The sequence below is a fragment of the Phaenicophaeus curvirostris genome, unplaced genomic scaffold (assembly GCF_032191515.1).
Source record: "Phaenicophaeus curvirostris isolate KB17595 unplaced genomic scaffold, BPBGC_Pcur_1.0 scaffold_69, whole genome shotgun sequence".
Classification (NCBI taxonomy): domain Eukaryota; kingdom Metazoa; phylum Chordata; class Aves; order Cuculiformes; family Cuculidae; genus Phaenicophaeus; species Phaenicophaeus curvirostris.
This window is the reverse complement of record NW_027206691.1, coordinates 212921-232462: the sequence shown is the minus strand read 5'-3', so window position 1 is coordinate 232462 and position 19542 is coordinate 212921. Positions and strand designations below refer to the sequence as shown.

Below are 19542 nucleotides of genomic sequence, written 5' to 3'. Positions count from 1 at the left end.
CATTTTTCGGCTCCTTACTGTGTCCGGAGATGAAGAGGATAATTTTAACCCGTTGGGTTGGCCACAGATAATTGTGCCGGTGTTTGATTGGGGCGATTAAGGAAATATCCTCTTTCCATGCAGGAGAATTTACATTTCCCCCCCTTACTTCTCTGAAGTGGACTCGTGCTTTCCTCCCCAGCCAGTTTTAATGAGCGTTATCAATCCTAATGACTGTATTTTCATCTTCACTTTATTGGCTTGGATTTTATTAAGGAAGGGGTAAAAAAGGCATATGAGGAAAAACTCAGGGTGGGGAAAGGCACCTGATTTTGTCTGCAAGGATGATGGTCAATAAGGAAAATCCCCCCTTTTTTTTCCATCAGGAGCATCTGAACTATTTTAGAGCACTGAAAACATCCTTGGAGCGAGGCAGTGGGGTTTGCTGAGGGGAAAGAGAAGTGGGTTTGGTGCCAGGGGTTGCAAACTACTGAGGTTTTCCTCTTGTGCAAGAGCTGTCTTTTCCCAAAAGCAGCTCTTTCCCCTCTATCCCACAGGAGCCTCCTGGGTCCTTGCATGCTGCCTCCGTCTCTCATCAGGTGGTGCTGGGAAAAGACCCTTTCACCCTCTAAGCGCCCCAGAAAAATAATGAAGCTCATGTATATATAAATACACCTATATGACATATATTAAAATACATAATATACATAATATATTCTGTATTATACCCATTATAGTATATATATACCCACATACAGGGATATTCCATCCTCTTTATTGCTATCATTTCATATCACATTAATTCACATCACATCACATCACATCATATCATATCATGACCTGCCATGCTATATGTAGAATCACAGAATCATGGAATGACAGAATGGTTTGAGTTGGAAGGGACCTCAAAGCCCATCTAGTTCCAGCCCTGCCGTGGGATGGATCAAGTTGCTCCAAGCCCCATCCAACCTGTCCTTGAACACCTTCAGGGATGGGGCAGCCACCACTGCTCTGGGCAACCTGGGCCAGTGTCTCCCCACCCTCAGTGTGGAGAATTTCTTCATAATGTCCAATCTAAACCTTTCCCCTCTCCAATTTAAAGCTGTTCCCCCTCATCCTGTCACTCTAGGCCCTTATAAGAAGCCCCTCCCCAGCTTTTCTGGACCCCTTTTCCATGCTGGAAGCAGCTCTAATATCACCTTGGAGCCTTCTCTTCTCCAGGCTGAACAACCCCAACTCTCTCAGCCTGTCCTCATAGCAGAGGTGCTCCAGCCCTTGGATCATCTCCATGGCCTCCTCTGGACCTGTTCCAACAGTTCCATCTCCTCCTTCTTATGTTGGGGATTCCAGAACTACAACATAACATAATGTAACATAACATAACACAACACAACAGAAGAATTTATGATATATTGGAATAATACAGAATACATTATGCGTATTATCTTATAGGGGAAAAATAGACAGTAAAATATTCATTTTTCCTATATGTCATGTCATGTCGTGTCGTGTCGTGTCGTGTCATGTCACGTCATATCATATCAAGTCATGTCATATCATACCACACCACGCCATCATACATGGCATTAGTATATAATATATTATTAGAATAATAACTAATAGACTATATAAATATAACTAAATAGTGTCTCTCTCTATATATACGGGAATTAGATGATGTTGTGGCCTCTCCCCTCGCTCTCTGTCATACCCAGACCTTGAATTTTCTGGCTGCATCACTACAAAGAAGACAAATTAACTCTGGCTGTACCACGTACCGCATCCAATCCATTCACCACACTCGCTTTGGTTTCAGCAGCAGGATTTTCCCTTCCTGTGACACCAGGAAAATCATATTCTTAGACACAGAGAAGTAAAAGATTGTCCCCAAATCCAGCTCTCAGCTTCCCCAAACTGCAGAATCACTGCCGGTGTGGGGCCCCGGGCGCAGCCTCTCTCCCTGCCCCGTACCCGCAGCAGATCTTCTCTGGCGCTGCCGGGCGGTGCTGTTTGCACAAACCCACTGGGGGACAGCGAGGGATTGTGGGGCGACGCGAAAGGGGCTTGAGGAAGCTGATTTCAACCTTTTTGACCCCAAACTGCTCTGATGAGCTTGCTTTTTTTTGCTTTTCCTTGCTTTTTTTGCTTTCTTATTTAGCTTTTCCTTGACTTTTCTTTAATTTTCCTTCCTTTTTTTCCTTGCTTTTCTTTGGCTTTTCCTTGTTTCCCTTGGTTTATCGGTTCTCTCTTGAGATCCCACCTGGGGCCCTATGCCCAGTTCTGGAATCCCAAACTTAAGAAGGAACTGCTGGAACGGGTCTGGAGATGGAAACGGGGGTAATCCAGGGGCTGGAGAACCTCTGCTATGAGGACAGGCTGGGAGAGTTGGGGTTGTTCATCCTGGAGAAGGCAAAGCTCTGGAGAGACCTTAGAGCAGCTTCCAATAATGAAAGGGGCTCCAGAAAAGCTGAGGAGGGGATCTAGATCAGAGGTCCAGTGGGAGGTGTCCCTGCCCATGGCAGGTGTGGAACAGGATGGGCTTTGAGGTCCCTTCCAACCCAAACCATTCCATGAGTCTATGATTCTGTGATTGGTTAGTTTTTTTTGGCAGAGCCATGCAGGTGGCCAGGCCTCACGTCCTGGCTAGGAATTTGGGTGAAAATCACTCTTTGTTGGCACAGAGGCTTGTTTCTTCCCCAAATAAGGTTTTTTTTTGATGGGGGGATGTTGCTGCAAAAGGAAAGAACCTCTTGGTTAAGTAAATCCTTGCTCTTTCTTCTGCGTGTGACGTAGCATCCCACTTAGATCTGGAAATAACCCAAAACAGAGCTTTTTCCCCTCAAAATGCAGTGGGATCATGGCCTGTTTGCTTAAGGGAAATTAAATTAGGCAGAATCCCCCCCTAGTTTAGGAAAAAGAACACTGGGAACAGTCATTTGTGCACACAACAGGGCAGTGCTGACCCTCACACCTGGGATTTCAAAAGTACCAGGCTGAGTTTTGCAGGAAGCTTAACATGAGCGATGGAGGCAGTGGAAAGGGTGCAGAGCTCCCAGGGGAAGGGCTGGGGCGATGGAGAGTTGCAGAAGTGCAAAAAAAAAACCCCAAACCCAAACATGCCTCACACTGCAAAGTTGAAGAGGGAAGCAAAATGAGATTTCATTGCAGAGCTGCAAAAAATGCAAATACACATCATATGGGAAAGGTGGAAAACTGTGAAACCATGTTGGATCCGAGAGTTGTCTAAAGCTGCAGGCACAGAACTGGGAACTGGGAACCTGCAGGAGCTGCTCTGAGAACCTACAGGCCCTGCTTTTCATCCCATCGCAATCCCTTCCTACTTTCAGTCTCAGGTCCTGGTGTAAAGTTGATTTATTGCTGTCACCAGCAAATTAGTTCCAGTAACTCCGTGTTTTGCTGCCGCGAGGAATTCCCTCTCCTGTGTTGCCTTGAACTCCGGCTCAGTGCTGGGAATGTCTCTGGGGTGAGGGATTTCCCTTGCTCCCTTTCCATTCCAAACCCTTTCATCACCGCTCGTAGTTTCCCCCCTGCCTCTCCCCTCAATGCCACCCCATATTTGTCGCTTATTATGACGTGAAAAATCACCGTTGTCCTCTGTGCATGGTTTTCCCTGCTCGGGCTGAGCAGTTCCACAGCCACTGACTCCTAAAGCTGCTTTAAGCCTGGTCAAAGCCCTTGATGCTGCTCTGGCCGAGCCCTGTTAGTGCTGAGGCCCTATTTGTACAATTGAATATTTGTTAATTGATGTCAGTTTTGTTTGAGGAAATCAAATGAAGCCTTGTGAGTGCTTTTCTGGATGAAAGTCAGAAGTTTCTCTTCTGTTTTGCTTAGGAATATGATTCAGTTGTGGACAGGAATGGTTGGACTTGATGATCTTGAAGGTCTTTTCCAGCCTAGGGAGTCTGTGATTCTGTCTCTTGGCCCTAGGGGCTGAGCTCCTTGCCCGGACACTGGGATGCGTCCTGGAGCTGGTGCTGAGCGCTGGCTCTGAGGCCAGATGGTGACAGGATCCCTCAGTTTGGGATTAATCCTTATTATTAATTTGAAGCTCTTGAGGTCCAACAAGGCCAAGGGCCAAGGTCCTCCACCTGGGTTGGGACAATCAGGTTTTCATTGCCGAACCCCTAGCCCCACCAAAATGTAGATGCCAAAACTTGTGTTTCAGAACAGGAATAATTAGTGCTGGGTTCAATTCTGGTCTTTTCAAGCTTGGGAGTTTATGTTCCTAAGGCAACCAGTAGTTTTATTCTCTTCGATTGGCATTATACACAATGGAGTCAAAGGGAAATCTCTTCCCTCCCAAGTCCCGCGAAGGTGTTGGGGTCATAGAATCACTTGGATGGAAAAGACCTTGAGATCATCGATTCCAGCTGTCCCTGTCCTCTAGTGAATCATCTCTGAGTACCTTGTCTGCCCAGCTTTTAAATCCTCCAGGGAGACACTCCACCGCCTCCCTGGGCAGCCTCTGCCAGAGCCCGAGAACCCTTTTGGTGAAGAAATATTTCCTGTTGTCCAACCAGGTGTCAAGTTGCCCTGGGGCAACTTGAGGCCATTAGCTCTCATCTTGTCCCTTATCACTTGGGAGAAGAGACCAGCACCCACCTCACCACAACCTCCTTTCAGGGAGTTGTAGACAGTGATAAGATCTCCCCCACCTTACTGCATATATATTAATTGTTTTTAGTATTAAGTTTTTTGCCATGGTGGGATTTTTTTGCCATGATGGGCCTTGCTGGCAACACCTGGCTCCTGCCCACTGGTGAAGGCACTGAATTAAGCACAAATTAAAGATTATTATGGTGTATTTTTTTCTCTTGCCTGGCTCAAACAATGCTGTTGGCATAGAAACAGCCTTTGTGGAAAGGTCACCTGCGAGGAGGAGGGTTTGGGTATAATTCAAGGAGATTATAGGGGATTAGGGTGCATTTATAGATATATTTTATAGAGAGAGGGAGTGCGCGGATCCTGGCATCCCTGTATATGTGCATACACACTGCTGTGTGCATGCATACCCAGATATATATGTATTTTTTTAAGGAAATATGGTGAAGGAGCAATATCCAGGGTTGCAGAATTACAAAGTCTATGATAAAGGTTTTATTTTCTTCCCATTTTTTTCCCCATTCTCCACCTCCCTGCCACGCGTGCTGGGGTGATATCAGAGCAGAGCGCTTCTCCTCTGTGTTTTTTGCTTGGCTTTAATTAAACCTCAGGCAGAGCTGGCAAAATGTGGCAAGGCGAGATAATTGCACTTATTCCCCGCGCGGGGCTGGAGACCAGGCTTGGGGAAAAAAGACAAAAAAAACAAAGAGAGAATTTTGGGGGTGATGCAGAGGTGGCGAGGGTGTCCAAACCCAGGATGCTGGAGTTTGGGATGGAAAACTTGCCTTACAGACCAGCAGTGGCTCCAAAAGCACTGGTTTGCATCCTGTTCTGTAATGCTGCAGTTTTACATCTGCTGCTGGAACCAGAAAAACGAGTGAAAATTATATTTTTAAGCAGCAACCAGCCTGGGTCCTGTCCCTCATCTTTCTCCTGGTGGGATGCAGTGAGAGAGAAGCTGTGGAAATATGGGAATCCCAGCAGGGTGAAGGAGGGGATTCTGCCCCTCTGCTCTGCTCTGGGGAGAGGCCACCTGGAGCTCTGCATCGAGTTCTGGAGTCGTCAGCACAGGGAGGACATGGAGCTGTTGGAGTGAGTCCAGAGGAGGCCACGGAGATGATCTGAGGGCTGGAGAACCTCCTGTACGTGGCCAGGCTGAGAGAGTTGGGGTTGTTCAGGCTGGAGAAGAGAAGTCCCCACAGAGACCTTGGAGCAGCTTCCAGTGCTGAAAGGGGCTCCAGAAAGCTGGAGAGGGGCTCTTGATCAGGGAGTGCAGGGATAGGATGAGGGGCAATGGCTTTAAATTGGGAGGAGGAAGATTTAGATTGGACGTTGGGAAGAAATTCTTCACAATGAGGACAGTGAGGCCCTGGCCCAGGTTTCCCAGAGCAGTGGTGGCTGCCCCATCCCTGGAGGGGTTCAAGGCCAGGTTGGATGGGGCTTGGAGCCCCTGATCCAGTGGGAGGTGTCCCTGCCCATGGCAGGGGTGGAACTGGATGGGCTTTAAGGTCCCTTCCAACCCAAACATTCCACGACTCTGTGATTTTCAGTGAATTCCTAGATGCTGCCTCTCAGCACAGCTAAAATTTAGCAGGTTTGTGCCCCTCTCAGTGAGTTGTTTGTTGCTGTTCCCGTGTGCCCCTTGGTTTGTTGGTGCTGGGTTTGGACTTCTGCACTGTAGCTCGGTTTGAGGTGCCCATGCTGAACCTGGGTGCCTGGTTCCCCCCAGGCATCGATGCTGTGCTTTGCCTTCCCATTCATCCGTGAAGGGTGTCAGGGAGCTGGGAATTTGTTCCATGTTGCTGATTTAAAAAAAAAACCAAAGTTGAAAGTTTCAGGGTCTGGAGTCAATCTCTGCTGTGCCCCATTAGAAACACTTAAAAACTCTTATCGGTGCTTATCTTGGGGATTTCTGCTTTGAGGATTATTATAGGAGGACTAAAAGTGCGTTAGATACAGGATGATGAGTTCAGTCCCCTGTAATTAATGTCTTAATGTTACAGAAGCTCCTGCCCTTCGGAGATGATTTATTTCCATATTGTAATTTAAATCCTAAAGGTTGAGATAATACATGGAAATGAATCATCTCCATATTCCACGCAACATCCATCTCTGCACTGTGGAACTTCTAGGGAAGCCAAAGTCTTCTTGACTGCTCGGGGGGACCTGGGTGCTCCCAGTTCTCCCCCGCAGCACGGGAGCTCTCGGGTGTAGCTGAAGGTGTGCAGAGTCATTGCAGCATGTTTAATATCTTTTTATACATCAGCAGATGGTATTAAGGCTACAGGGAGACCGTAAAGCAGCTTCCAGTACTGAAAGAGTCTCCAGGAAAGCTGTAGAAGGGCTTTTTGTTAGGGCCTGGAGTGACAGGATGAGGGGTTGTGGCTTTAAATTGGAATGGGGGAAGATTTAGATTGGACATTAGGCAGGAATTCTTCACACTGAGGGGGGAGGCCCTGGCCCAGGCTGCCCAGAGCAGTGGTGGCTGCTCCATCCCTGGAGGGTTCAAGGCCAGGTTGGATGGGGCTTGGAGCCCCTGATCCAGTGGGCAGTGTCTCTGCCCATGGCAGGGGGTGGGACTGGATGGGCTTTGAGGTCCCTTCCAACCCAAACCGTTCTATGAGTCAATGATTCATATCTCTTCCATTGGAACTGCTGGTAAGACAGATGCCAGGGAGAGAAGCAAGTTGCCTGTGGCGCCGTTTCATAGACTCATAGAATAACCCGGTTGGAAGAGACCCACCGGATCATCGAGTCCAACCGTTCCTATCAAACACTAAACCATGTCCCTTAGCACCTCATCCAGCCGTGCCTTAAACACCTCCAGGGAAGGTGACTCAACCCCCTCCCTGGGCAGCCTCTGCCAGTGCCCAATGACCCTTTCTGTGAAAAATTTTTTCCTAATGTCCAGCCTAAACCTCCCCTGGCAGAGCTTGTGGCCATTCCCTCTTGTCCTGTCCCCTGTCACTTGGGAGAAGAGGTTATCACCCTCCCCTCCACAACCGCCTTTCAGGTAGTTGTGGAGAGCAATGAGGTCTCCCCTCAGCCTCCTCTTCTCCAGGCTAAACACCCCCAGCTCTCTCAGCCGCTCCTCAGAAGGCCTGTTCTCCAGCCCCTTCACCAGCTTCGTTTCGTGCTGCTCTGTCTTGGTTTCAGTGTTAACAGTGCTGGTTTCTCCCCACCTTCTGCTTTTGGGTGATTGTACTGCCCTGGCTTTGCTGCTGGTGGTGTTCCTGGCATTCAGCGGGATGCAGGAAGCATCCGACTCAGCATTTGCTAAGTTGATTTTCAGACTTGCTCCTTTCCTCTCCCCTCACTGTGGTAAGAGCAGGAGAGCAATACTGGTTTGCTTTACGCTGTCGTAGTAGCAGCAGAACTGCCTGCAAAGGCTTCAAAGTGAGAACTGTACAAGACTCTGATTTTTTTTTTTTTCCTAATCTTCAGATAAAAACATTCTTGGAGCAGCTACATGCTCTGTAAACTTCTGCCCTGATACACATCCAGCCTTGCGGAGCATTAATGGGATCAGAGTCTGGGCTTTGGGTGTTTCATAGAATTATGGAATTGTTTGAGTTGGAAGGAACCTAAAAGTCCATGCAGTTCCACCTTGCCGTGAGCAGGGCCATAGCTCCCACTGGATGTGGTTGCTCCAAGCCCCATCCATCCTGGCCTTGAGCACCTCCAGGGAGGGGGCAGCCACCACTGCTCTGGGCAACCTGCACCAGGGCCTCCCCAGCCTCACAGCAAAACATTTCTTCCTAGAATCTCATCTCAATCTCCCCTCTGTCAGCTCAAAACCGTTCTCCTCATCCTATCCCTGCACTCCCTGATCCAGAGCCCCTCCCCAGCTTTCCTGGAGCCGCTTTCAGGACTGGAAGCTGCTCTAGGGTCCCCCTAGTGCCTTCTCTTCTCCAGGCTGAACAACCCCAACTCAGCATTTGATTTGAGCATCCTTTTGTGGCAGCAAGAGCTGGGAGCTGCTGTGTGAGGCTGCCTCCTTTTTTTCCTTCGGTGTGCATTGCAGCATGTTAAAGGAGGAGGTGTGCACGCTGTATCTGGCTGGCTAGGTTCGATCCAAGCTCATAATAACTCCAAGACATTATCCAAGCTGTTTCTGCATAGATTTTGAAATGAAACATGGTGAAGTTTGCTCTGGGTGCTGGTTGCCTGGCTTGTAGATGCAGGTGTGGGAAGGGAAGATAGAATACAAGCTGCTGTAATGATGCTGTGTAGCAGAAATCTTGTGAAGACTGCTTTCACCTCTTGCAGGATTCAGCGTCTCGGGTGGAGGCAGAGCTGAAGGAGCAGCAGCGGGAGAAGGCAGCCAGCCTGAGGCGTTTCCAGGGGGAGGTGAAGCAGCGGGTAAACCAGCAGGTCAGGATGCGAAGAAAGCAGCAGCTGCAGAAATCCTATGAAGCGGTAAGCAGATCTTTGGCCCTGCCTCACGTGGAGTCTTGGAGGAGAAACTCCTCTGAAACCAGTGTAAATCAGGAAAAAAAAAGCCTGCTGTCAGGGTGTAAATGTGGAAAGGTGAGACAATGCGTGGCCACGGCAGAGCCTGTGTGTCTCTTCAGGCAAAGTCAGCGTGACACCTTGGCTCGCCCTGGTGCTGAAAGTGTTTTACAAGCCCTTTGCCTCCCTGCAGAAAGGTCGCCGCCTCTCTTGGGCAGCAGAACAGAATCTCAGTGCCCTGTGCAGTATTGCGTGGGGTTAAAAAACAGCCAGGCCAGAGTTGTGAGTGATGTGGATGTTTCTGGGTTGTAACAGCACATTTCTGCTATCCCTGTTCCAGGATAATCAGATATTTCACAAGCAACACGTTCTGGCTGTCTCCACATTCCTGGTTCCCTGTGGGCTTTTTCTAGGTTATCCTGTGAATATATTTAATCCTTTCTACTCTTAAACAACTGCCAGGAACCCTTGCCAGAAGCTGACTGTGGAACAAAAAGGGAGCGCACTGAAATGGCAACAGTGTTGGCCCCACTGGGATGTTTGGGCTCTTTTCAGGGTTTGGGAGGCATGGCTGAGTGAGGATGTCCTCATGTAACTCTGCGAGCTCTGCTCCAGACTGAAAGCCCACAGGTGCCTTCGTGCCCCTCTCGGCATGGCAAACAAAAATGTCCATCCCAAGAAATGCCACCAAACTGAGCCAGCAGCTCTCACGCAGCACGTGCCATGTCCTGCTAGGCGATGGTTAGGGATTTGCACGTGGCTTTCTAACGCTGGGGTCTGTGTCTAGGCAGGCAGAGAGGGAGAGCAGCATTGCTGTGCAGTACTCAGACTCTGCGCTGCGCTTGACTCCCAGGAAGAACACATGCCTGTTCCGGAGCTGCCCTGTGCCCCCCATCTGTGGTCCCGGCGCTTGTGCCAGCCTGGCACAGCAGCAAGGGATGCCAAGCGAGCCGTTTCTGCAGCAAGCCACCCAGGTGAGCCGCTCCCCTCCTGCATTCTTCATCCCAACTTCATCATGCTTGTGGTTTGAAATAGAAGTTGTTCAGCCTGGAGAAGAGAAGGCACCAGGGAGACCTTAGAGCAGCTTCCATCCTGAAAGGGGCTCCAGGAAAGCTGGGGAGGGGCTCTGGATCAGGGAGGGCAGAGAGAGGACGAGGGGAACGGTTTTGAGCTGAAAGAGGGGAGATTGAGATGAGATCTTAGGGAGAAATGTTTTGTTGTGAGGGTGGGGAGGCCCTGGCGCAGGTTTCCCAGAGCAGTGGTGGCTGCCCCATCCCTGGAGGGGTTCAAGGCCAGGTTGGATGGGGCTTGGAGCCCCTGATCCAGTGGGAGGTGTCCCTGTCCATGGCAGGGGTGCAACTGGATGGGCTTTGAGTTCCCTTCCAACCCAAACCATTCTGTGATTCTCTTTTCCAACACATCCCTATTTTTATTTTTTGTACTGAATGAAGAGTGGGCTTACACTTTCACTCTGATTTCTTCATAGAATGGTTTTGGATGGAGAAGACCTTTACGGTGATTGTGTGCATCCTGTTGTACTCCTCTGTAGCTCTTATCAGAGCCTCAAAACTGAGAGTAAATGCTGTCCTGGAGGATGCCGTGGTTGTCCTTGCACTGCTGCTTGTCCATACAGCGTATTTTCCATCCGCACGCAGGGTGGTTGTGTCGGAGAGGAGGCACTAGGTGGTGCCACCTCCTTGCAGCCTGTGTCCTGTGGAAAAGGAATATGGGATCACGAGATCTTGAAAAGCCTGCCTTGGGGACTCTTTTAAGCTGGTTTTAATAGTGATTATGTGGTGCACCTGGTGTTTTAGATGGCATGTGTGTTCACCTAGGAGCTGGAGTTATTCTGGTTCAAGCGCTGCTTCCCTTGGAGCATTCACTTTTTGTTTGGACACTGGGCAGGACCATCGGGGACTTTTGACATCTCAGCAAGGCGATTTGGGAGTGGATGAGCTGTAACCGAGTCCTTTCCTGTGCCTGGGCCAGGGTTTCAAGGCACTGGGGTAGCTCTGAAAGAGACCTGGGGTTGCAGGTTATCTTATAGCCAGCTGCGAGGCTGATTGTGTGTTTTGTTGTGCTGCCTTGGGAAAGCACCTTGATTGGAGCAGGGTCCATCAGGTGATTTCATCTGTGCAGCTCACCTCGGCATAGCCCTCCCAGAAAGCAGCCAGTGACCTCCTCTTTGGTCTTGTCTTTGAACCTTCGCTTTGAATGGCAGCTTAGCAAAACCATGAAGCAAGTTCGGCGCAGGCTGGCGTCTTGCAAAACTGTGTCCCAAGGAACGGGTTCTCCTCGACTCCCCGGTGGTGTCTGGAGGCAAGAGGTGAGTGGGGGAGTGCCTGGGGCAGGGTGAGAGGAGTTAACCTTGCAGACTGTTGAAGATCTGTCTCTAAGTAGGAAATCCAAAGAAAAGTCCAGTGAATCTCCAGCAAAAGTGAAACAAACTGGGCTTTCTTAACCCGCCTGATGATCAGCCCCTGGATTTTGGTGGCCCAAGGGCTGTGTTCCTGCTGCCTTTCAGACAAGGCAGCAGAATGAAGTGGGTGAAAACATCTCTCTTTGCAAACTAACAAGAAATAAATAAGGCAGCTAGAATGCAAAAAAACCTCTTTAAAGGCTGAGATTATGATCTGGGTATCTGGGAGGCATGTGATGACCAGCCCTCCCCTTAGGTGGCTTTATTTCTTAAAGGAAACTCAACAAATTTTCCCATCGCATCAATCCCTTGTTTGCTCTGGGTGGCAAAGATCTGGAGGGTTTTCTGCATCCAGGGCTGGTTTCTGGTAGGGAATTGTTGGCAGGCGTCTGCTTTCCTTGAAGCAGTACCCAGTACCCATGTGAGGAGGTCAGTCCCCAGTGCCTCGCTTTTTATTCTGCTGAATTTCATCTTACTTTTATCACTCCAGTTCTCAAGTACAGCTTCCCCGCCCCCCGCCCAAGCTATTATCTTGCTTTCTGTGCCAAGACCTTTCTTAAACTGCCATCCTTTGTCCAGCCTGGAGAACACCAGCAGCAACCCAACCTGATATTTTGTCATATTGCCTTCTCTGGAGCCAGTTTCCTGCCCATCTTGCAATTCTTCATTCCCGTCTCTTTCTTGGGTTCATCAAAGGTGAAGTAGCTCTTGGCTGGCTGTTGTCTAGAAAATACCTTTTATGTAAGGGCTAGCCTGTCTCTTCCTCCTCCACGTGCTGTTGGATTTCTGTTCAAGGCAGTCAGCTTTGCAAACAAACTTTACAGAAACAGTGTAAATACGGGTTCCAAAGCCTCCTGTCTATCTCAGACACTAAAGATACATCCTGTCCTCAGTGTGTTCAGACTGCTCAGCAAGGTGGAGTGATTCCTTACTTGGCTATTAGCAGCACTAAAACCTCCCATGGATAATAGAGTCACTGCCCGTGCAAACCAGAGTCCAGTGGCAAGTCATCGCAGCTGGCAGGAATCCTGGGCCATTTTCCTGCCTGAGCCTGCTCAACTCTGCTCTCAAACCTTGGGGAAAGAGGACTGAACAGCTTCCCCAGGCAATTAATTCTAGAAAGAATTTATTGATTTATTGCGTTACTCTTTTATTACTCTAAGATACTAGAGATGAAAAAGCTCTAATATTAATCTGATTCTTTCTCCTGGTCTGAAGGTTGGCTGTGTTTGCAGCTCAGCGGGACAGGAGCTTATTCCCTTCTCTTCAGATGCAAAAGGCTGCCAGGGGCTTAAGTGCCCTGATAATTGCTCCAGAGTGCCCTGTCTTGCCCTTCACATTCGTCCTTGTGGAATTCCCTTGTGCTGTCCATTCCAACTGATTTCTTTAGGTTGAACCCAAACATTTTTAGCCTGTTCTCAAATAATTCTGCAACTTCAAGCTCGGTGGAGCCAGCAAATGTAATCAAGGTGCTGCCATCATCCAGGCTGGTATTGAAATCATCAAGCAGGGCCCATTTAATTATGTCTTTATTTTTGTGCAGGGAACTCCCGAGGCTGCATCTGGATGGTGTTTTTAGTCAATATTGCACCTCCGATGTAACAGCTCCATCTAACAGGCATTTCCTTACACAAGTGCTGAATAGGCTGCATCGAAAGCTGAGCTGGAAGTCAAAAGTGAAGTTAAAATCAAGATTGTTGCTGGACTTTGCCTGAGGCCTCTTTGGGTACGGGAGAAATTCAGACCAGCTAGCCATGACTTGCCCTTGATGCATTTATGCTGGCTGCTGCTTATCTCTTTTTCTAGCACCTTACAGGCAGTTTGCAAAGTGATTTCCTCTTGTTTTTCCAGCTAAGATTTTAGTCTCAAGAGCTTATCTTTGGTGTTTCCTCTGTTTAAACACAGACACTCCTTGTGCCCTTTTGTGATGAACTGGGCTTCCTGTGGGGCAGGTGGGTCCTCTCAGCAGCTTGTCTGCCTCTCCTGGCAGTAACCGAGGGCAGGTCCTGCCTGCTGAAAAACCTCAGCTCCGCAGAATAGTTGGACTTCTCCTTCCCAATGATAATCCAATGTTGTTCTGGCTGCTGTTGTGAGCTCAGAGTGTGCCCTGGGCTGACTGCTGGTGCCCAGAAGGATAAAATGCTGCTGCTGCTCGTGTCCTCTGATAGCTACCCTCCTTGAGGAGTGTGTCCTTTAGTCTCTCTTACTAAAGCTGACTTGTTACCTTGATCTTTCATATTCTACTTAGAGCTTTGGCCTTTCTGACACTTGTTTTGTTGTTTTGTCCCCACGTGCTTGTGTTGTCTCCTGCATGATTCCTTCAATAATCTAACCTGTGTTCCACTTCCTCCGTTCTCGCGTGAATCATGGGCACAGAAGGAGCCCGGGGCTCGGCCAGGGCTTTCTCACGCTGCACCGCTTGTCTCTTCCCTCTGGCCAGGCCGTTTTCGCTTGCTTAGTGTAAAGGAGCTGCTACTTCTCCTTCAGGCCTAGCTTCTGCCTTCCTCTTTTTCCTCCTCCCTTCTCCAGAGTTGCATTCCCTGCAGCTGGTGATCCATGTTCCCCAAATCATTGCTCTTCCTCTCTCCCAGAGACTTTTCAGGTCAAAACCATTCCAAGTTTCTCCCCCCTTTCCCAAGCGGATACGTAGGTTTCCATTGCATGGAAATGACCTGTCCTGTTTTTCAGATGATCCTGTTCACCAGGTCTTCAGCTGCTTTGCCTTTTGGGGCTGGCAGACTGCTGTAGGTCCCAAATTGTTTTCTTTTACTAATCACTCACCAAAGTTGTTTGTTTTTTTTTCCCCACAGTTTCATTTCCTTCTACATTCAGGACTTCAGCGCATCCTTACAAAGCAGTAACGGTTCTTTTCTATTCCCTTTTCCTCACCAAAGAAGTTCTTTTTGTGTTGTTTCCATCAAAACAGGGTTGATGGGAATTCTTCTAAGCCTGTCAAATAATTTCATGTTCAGACTAACTCTGGGCTCTCCTCCATCCTTCCATCATCTTCTGGTGGCGTCAGAGCCATCTCGAGGGATCCCTGGCGTGACCTGCTCTCCTCCCTTGATCCATCCTCTCCCTCTCTCTGCAATCCTGTTCTTTTCTTCCTGAACAGACGCAGGCAAGGAAAAAAACCATTCTGGCTCCAAGCTTGCTTCTGGCATTTCAGTTTTTTAGTTTGTAGGAAACAATCTGCTGCATCTCAAAACATTGTTAACTGCCAGTGGGGAGCCTGCCCACTCACCATCTGAAGGAGTGTGTTACCCACCCGAGCGTCGCTCCGGAGATCCCATCACACCCCAGCTCCTTGCAGTTGCAAAACTGAAGAGGTTTTCTCCTTGTCTTTCCTTTGCCCCACACATCCCTCCTTCTGTTTGTGCGGTTGATGAGAACGTAATCACAAGTTGCCCTGCTAAACTGTGATTTTCTGGCTCTTGTGCCCTGCAGTGATACTCAAACACGTTGTGTTGCTGCTTGCCAGATCTCAGCTGTTCTGCAGAACAAGCCGCCCTTGGGTTAAAGCTACCTCTTACCCGTGTGCGAGGGTGTTGAGTTTGCCCTAGGCACCAAAGCAGCTGCAGTTCAGTTCCATGTTTACACTCGTCTCCTCCCTTCTCCAGAAACCAGAGTCTTGCAAGACTTCCACAATGCCCGCAGCAGATGAGAATGAGGAACTGCTTCTCACAGGACACCACGATCTTCCAGCTGAACTGCAGGACCAGAGGACAGACCCGCATCGGGCTGAGCACGATGATGACTTCTACATCAAAACTGAATTTGAAAAGGTAAGACTTGTACAGGGCTGGGCCAGTTGGTCTTAAAGGGTTTAAATCATTTGGTTTATTTCAGCAGAGGTGGCGAGGCTGCTGCTGGAGTAGAGCAGTTCCTCCCTCAGGCCTGGTTAACTCTTGAGCCTACTGTCATCCAAACAGGTTTGAGAGCGATGTTGGAGCTAAGCAAGATTGATGGCTTCTGTTTCACTGCTTTCGTCTTTCAGCTTTGGCTTCCAAAGGGGTTTTATTTGTGCCTGCCTCCTGGTGCCAGTTGGCTGGCACTCAGCGGAAATCTGAAAGTGAGGGTGCAATTGCATTGTGTGCTTAACTGTGAACCGCGAAGTGCAGCCAGCAGGACCTGCAGCACCTCTGCTCCGGCTGCCCCGCTTGCAGGCAGCAGCGGGTGGGAGAGCTGGGGGTGCTGCGTCTATCAGCCAGAAACCTCCTAGAAAAGAGAGCAAAAAGCTCTGCATCAGAAGGGGGAAACTGGGGAATCACTGCTGTGGTGATTCCTGTGCCTCAGGGGCTGGGGAAACACCTCCCTTTGAGGCAGCCCCATTCTGTCTGTTTGTGAGGACTGAGCTCATGTATTTATTGATTCCTCTTTTGTTAACATCTGAGGTGTGGAAATGCTTTGCTCTGATTACCTGGAGTAGTTGGCAGATCCTGTAGGGCTTGCTAGGGATTTCAGCCAGGAGCAGAAATACTGGCTTCACAAATACTGAGCAGACGGAAGAAGGCAGAGGTTTACACTGAGCTTTTGGGGCATGGCTCTCTTGACACTTCTGTTACTGTCATTTTTGTTTCACTTCACAAAGTTCAGAATGAAAGTTTGAGGAGGGGAGGTATGAATCCAGTTTTAAACTAAACAGGGAACCTCCTCCAGGGATACCTTTGGGCGTGTTTTGATAAAGCTTTGGTGCTCAAGCTTTGACATGGAGGTGTCACACGTTTCTCTCATTTCTGTAGCCAACCTATATCCCGAAAAAGGGGGTGAGTTACCCTGTTGATGACTGTAGGGGTTGTGCGTGGAGAAGTGTTTTGCTGGGGGAAGATGAGAAACTTGTTTGTGAGGGTGCTGATTCTACTCTTTTGCATTGTCTTCCAGTTCTGCGATGGATCAGTGAAGGACCCGAGCTCGCCCGAGCCTCCCCAGAGGCCTCACACCAATTACCCGCCTCCCCTCCTACTCTGGGATGGTGTAGACCAAGAGGAAACCAAGAAACAGGTTTGTCTGCTGGAGCCAAGTCCTCTTTGTTTTGTCTCTGTTTCAGGACTGGAAGGTGTTGAGAACAGTGGTAGCTGCCAGCTCAGATAAGAAGCCTCAAGAGCAGCCTTAATGTATGAAGCATTTGCTAGGTTCATGAGTTTGCTGGGGCTGATGGTGTCTCAGGTCACGGGCAAAGCTACGGAGTTCTTTTCTAAAGGTCTGCTGTGACTGTAAGAGTGACCATCACGTGCTCCTGCTGCCGAATCCGGGGTCTGAATAACACGGAAGGGCTGGAGGAGAAACAGGCTTCATTTAATTTGCCTGGCAAACCAAAAGTATTGCTTTCTGTTGCATGGAGAGAGATGGAAGCTGCCAAAAATGCTTAAAAAAGGGAAGAACAAACCTCCCTTTATCTTATTTGGGTGTAAGGCTGAGAATACAAAGCTTTCTGCCATATCGGCACCAAGCAGGCACCAGGCTGGTTGCTTTCCAGCACAGAGAGTGACCAGGGCTTTCCAGCCTGTGTCAGGGACTGTTTGCCTCGTGCTAATGTAGGTGATGAAAGAGAAGATGTTTCTTTTGGATGCGTAAAGGAAGTGACTTTTATTTTCCTCTTGCTTTCAGATGTGAAGAAGAACACTTCCCTCTTCCCTAGTCGGCTTTCCTGCAGCTCACGCTGTAAAACTCCATAGGACTTTGTAGGAACTGCCTGGTTTTTTTGTTCCTTACATGCATTTTTCCAACCAGCTGATCTGCAATCCGGTTGTGGTTTCTGGACAGCGTGACAGCAGCTGGGGCCTGTCAAGCTGTTCCTTCACTGAGCGGCTCCCTCTGCCCCTTGCTTTTTATCTCCTTGGCTCTGATCCACACTGAGATAACTGGTTTTGCAGTTCTCTCTTCCGCATTGGGTTTTTCCACCCAGCTCTCTCCCCTTTCAGCCTGGCAATCCCTCCTGCTCCTTTATCTCCAGCTGTGCAGGGCTCTCTCCACTGAGCGAGATGGATGAACGCAGCCCAAAACTCTTGGTGTTGATGAGGAAAAATCTGTGCTTTAGGCTTTCTGGCCTTGTGGAGTTCAGACTCGCTGCGTACCCACTGATTCCCATGGGAGGACTTGAGGTGTGAGTGTCAGCCAGGAGGTTTCCCTGCCCTTGTGCATCTGTGGGATTAAGTAGAAGCCCAGACATTAAACCTCTTCATGTTCAAGTGTCTGTATAGGAGTTGTTCCCTGCAGGGCTTGTGGATTTGTCTCAGCAACCCTGCCACCTCTGTGGTTCTTCTGCTCGCAGTGGGTCCAGCTCGGTGTTGTACGTTTGGTTTTTCTGGAGGTACAGGCTTCCAGTGAAGCGCAGAGGACCACCAGTCCCAAGGTGGGTCAAAATCCTGGGCCTGTAGCTTTTAGCGCTCTGGTAAAGAGGGTTCAAGTGGGAATTGGCTCTTCTACCAACAGTAAAGTGAGTGTTCAGAAATTTCTCAGGTGGCAGAGCTTCCATCCATACGAAGGTTCAGTTGAGGGATGCTGGTACAATGCCCTCTAATACTCCAAGATGTCTTAGTCCTCTCCTAGCTAACTGCCATCTCTTCAGCTTCTCTGTCCCAGGGCACATGCAGTAGGAGACATTTGAGGATCTGGGGAAGGAGCGAGGTTTCTGTCCTGACAGATGTGCTCCAGAAATCAAGCTGAGGGCTGATGTCACTTGACATCAATCGCAGCCTCCTTCTCTAAGGTGCCTCTTCTTTCCTGCAGCGCAAGAACGAGTACCTGAGTTACAGGCGCCTCTTCATGAGCATCGAGCGAGAGCAAGTGAGGGAACAGCAGAGGCAGAGGGAGAGGCAGAAGAGAATCGCTGAGTGAGTACATGTGGCTGAGCACCAACCCCTTGGTATCGGCTTCGTCATTGCTGGCAGGGCCATTCTTGCAGCTGGAAAGGTCTTGTGTGCTTGGCTGGTGGGAACAGGCAGTGATGTTTTGGAAAGCACTTCTGCACCCAAAGGGGGCTACAGGGCAGCTGGGCAAGGGCTCTTGGTCAGGGAGTGCAGGGGCAGGATGAGGGAGGACAGTTTTCAGCTGTGAGAAGAGAGATTGAATGAGAGAAATGTTAGGAAGAAATGTTTTGCTGTGAGGGTGGGGAGGCCCTGGCCCAGGCTGCCCAGAGCAGTGGTGGCTGCCCCATCCCTGGAGGGGTTCAAGGCCAGGTTGGATGGGGCTTGGAGCAACCTGGTTCAGTGGGAGGTGTCCCTGCTTGTGGCAGGGGGTGGAACCGGATGGGCTTTTAGGTTCCTTCCAACCCAACCCTTTCCATGATTCTATGAAATGCAGAGGCTCTGAGAAGACTATCCAGCTTCATAGGACCCTGCTATATCATGGGCAGCATTCTGCCTCTGGCTGCAAGCTGCCCCCAATGGGTTAAAACCACCACTTTTATCAGCTTTTTAGAAATCGGAGAGTATGTTGAGAGAAGGTCCACCATACAAATGCCAGGTGGAAAGCCTGCCTCGTCCCCTGGGTTTATTTCAGTGCCCAGTCTGTGAGCCCTGGGGTGGGATTTATTCAACCAGCAGCCCAAGGGTAACCCTTGGGATGTGTCGAGCCCTTCAGAGGTGCTCAGGGCTTCTCTCTTTACTTTGTGTCCCAGTGCATTGTGGATAGGAGTTAGGAGCTGAACCACTGGGCTGGGAGAGTCCTAGCTTACCAAACTGTGACCCCTGGGAACTGACCCCAAGCTACTATCAAAGAGTTGTAGAATCAATAGGTTGGAAAAGACCTTAAAGATCACCAACTCTAACTGTACCTGTCCACTACTAAATCATGTCCCCAGGCACCTCATCTATCTGCTTTTTAAACACCTCTGGGGATGGGGACTCTGCCACCTCCCTGGGCAGCCAGTTCCTGCTCCATGCTACAGTCTGTGTTTAGAAACTTTGAGGCGAGGTCACGTCATTAAGCTGGTCTTTATCTCTGGGTCCTTTAATGCCAGACCCTTCACCCTCACAGCTATAAACGTATATAGTGTAATAAAAAGATTTCCCAGCTTTTGTTCCAGAGTTGAGAACGTTATCTGTGTAAAAGTATCAGCCCTTGTTTTG

The 19542-nt window shown here is 49.2% G+C and overlaps 1 protein-coding gene across 2 annotated transcripts in view; it reads left to right on the top strand.

The window, feature by feature from the left end:
* The window catches only part of LOC138734249 (coiled-coil domain-containing protein 15-like), a 65859-nt gene that overhangs the window by 39848 nt on the left and 6469 nt on the right, over positions 1-19542 (top strand). For both annotated transcript variants that reach the window (XR_011339543.1, XM_069881837.1), the window contains exons 4-9: positions 8872-9021; positions 9846-10028; positions 11276-11380; positions 15094-15258; positions 16355-16474; positions 18203-18306. Coding sequence is in view for 1 of the 2 variants with exons in the window: in XM_069881837.1 (XP_069737938.1) it covers positions 8872-9021; positions 9846-10028; positions 11276-11380; positions 15094-15258; positions 16355-16474; positions 18203-18306 (827 nt within the window). In the remaining variant the exon portion in view is untranslated. The remainder of the gene's footprint in view (positions 1-8871; positions 9022-9845; positions 10029-11275; positions 11381-15093; positions 15259-16354; positions 16475-18202; positions 18307-19542) is intronic.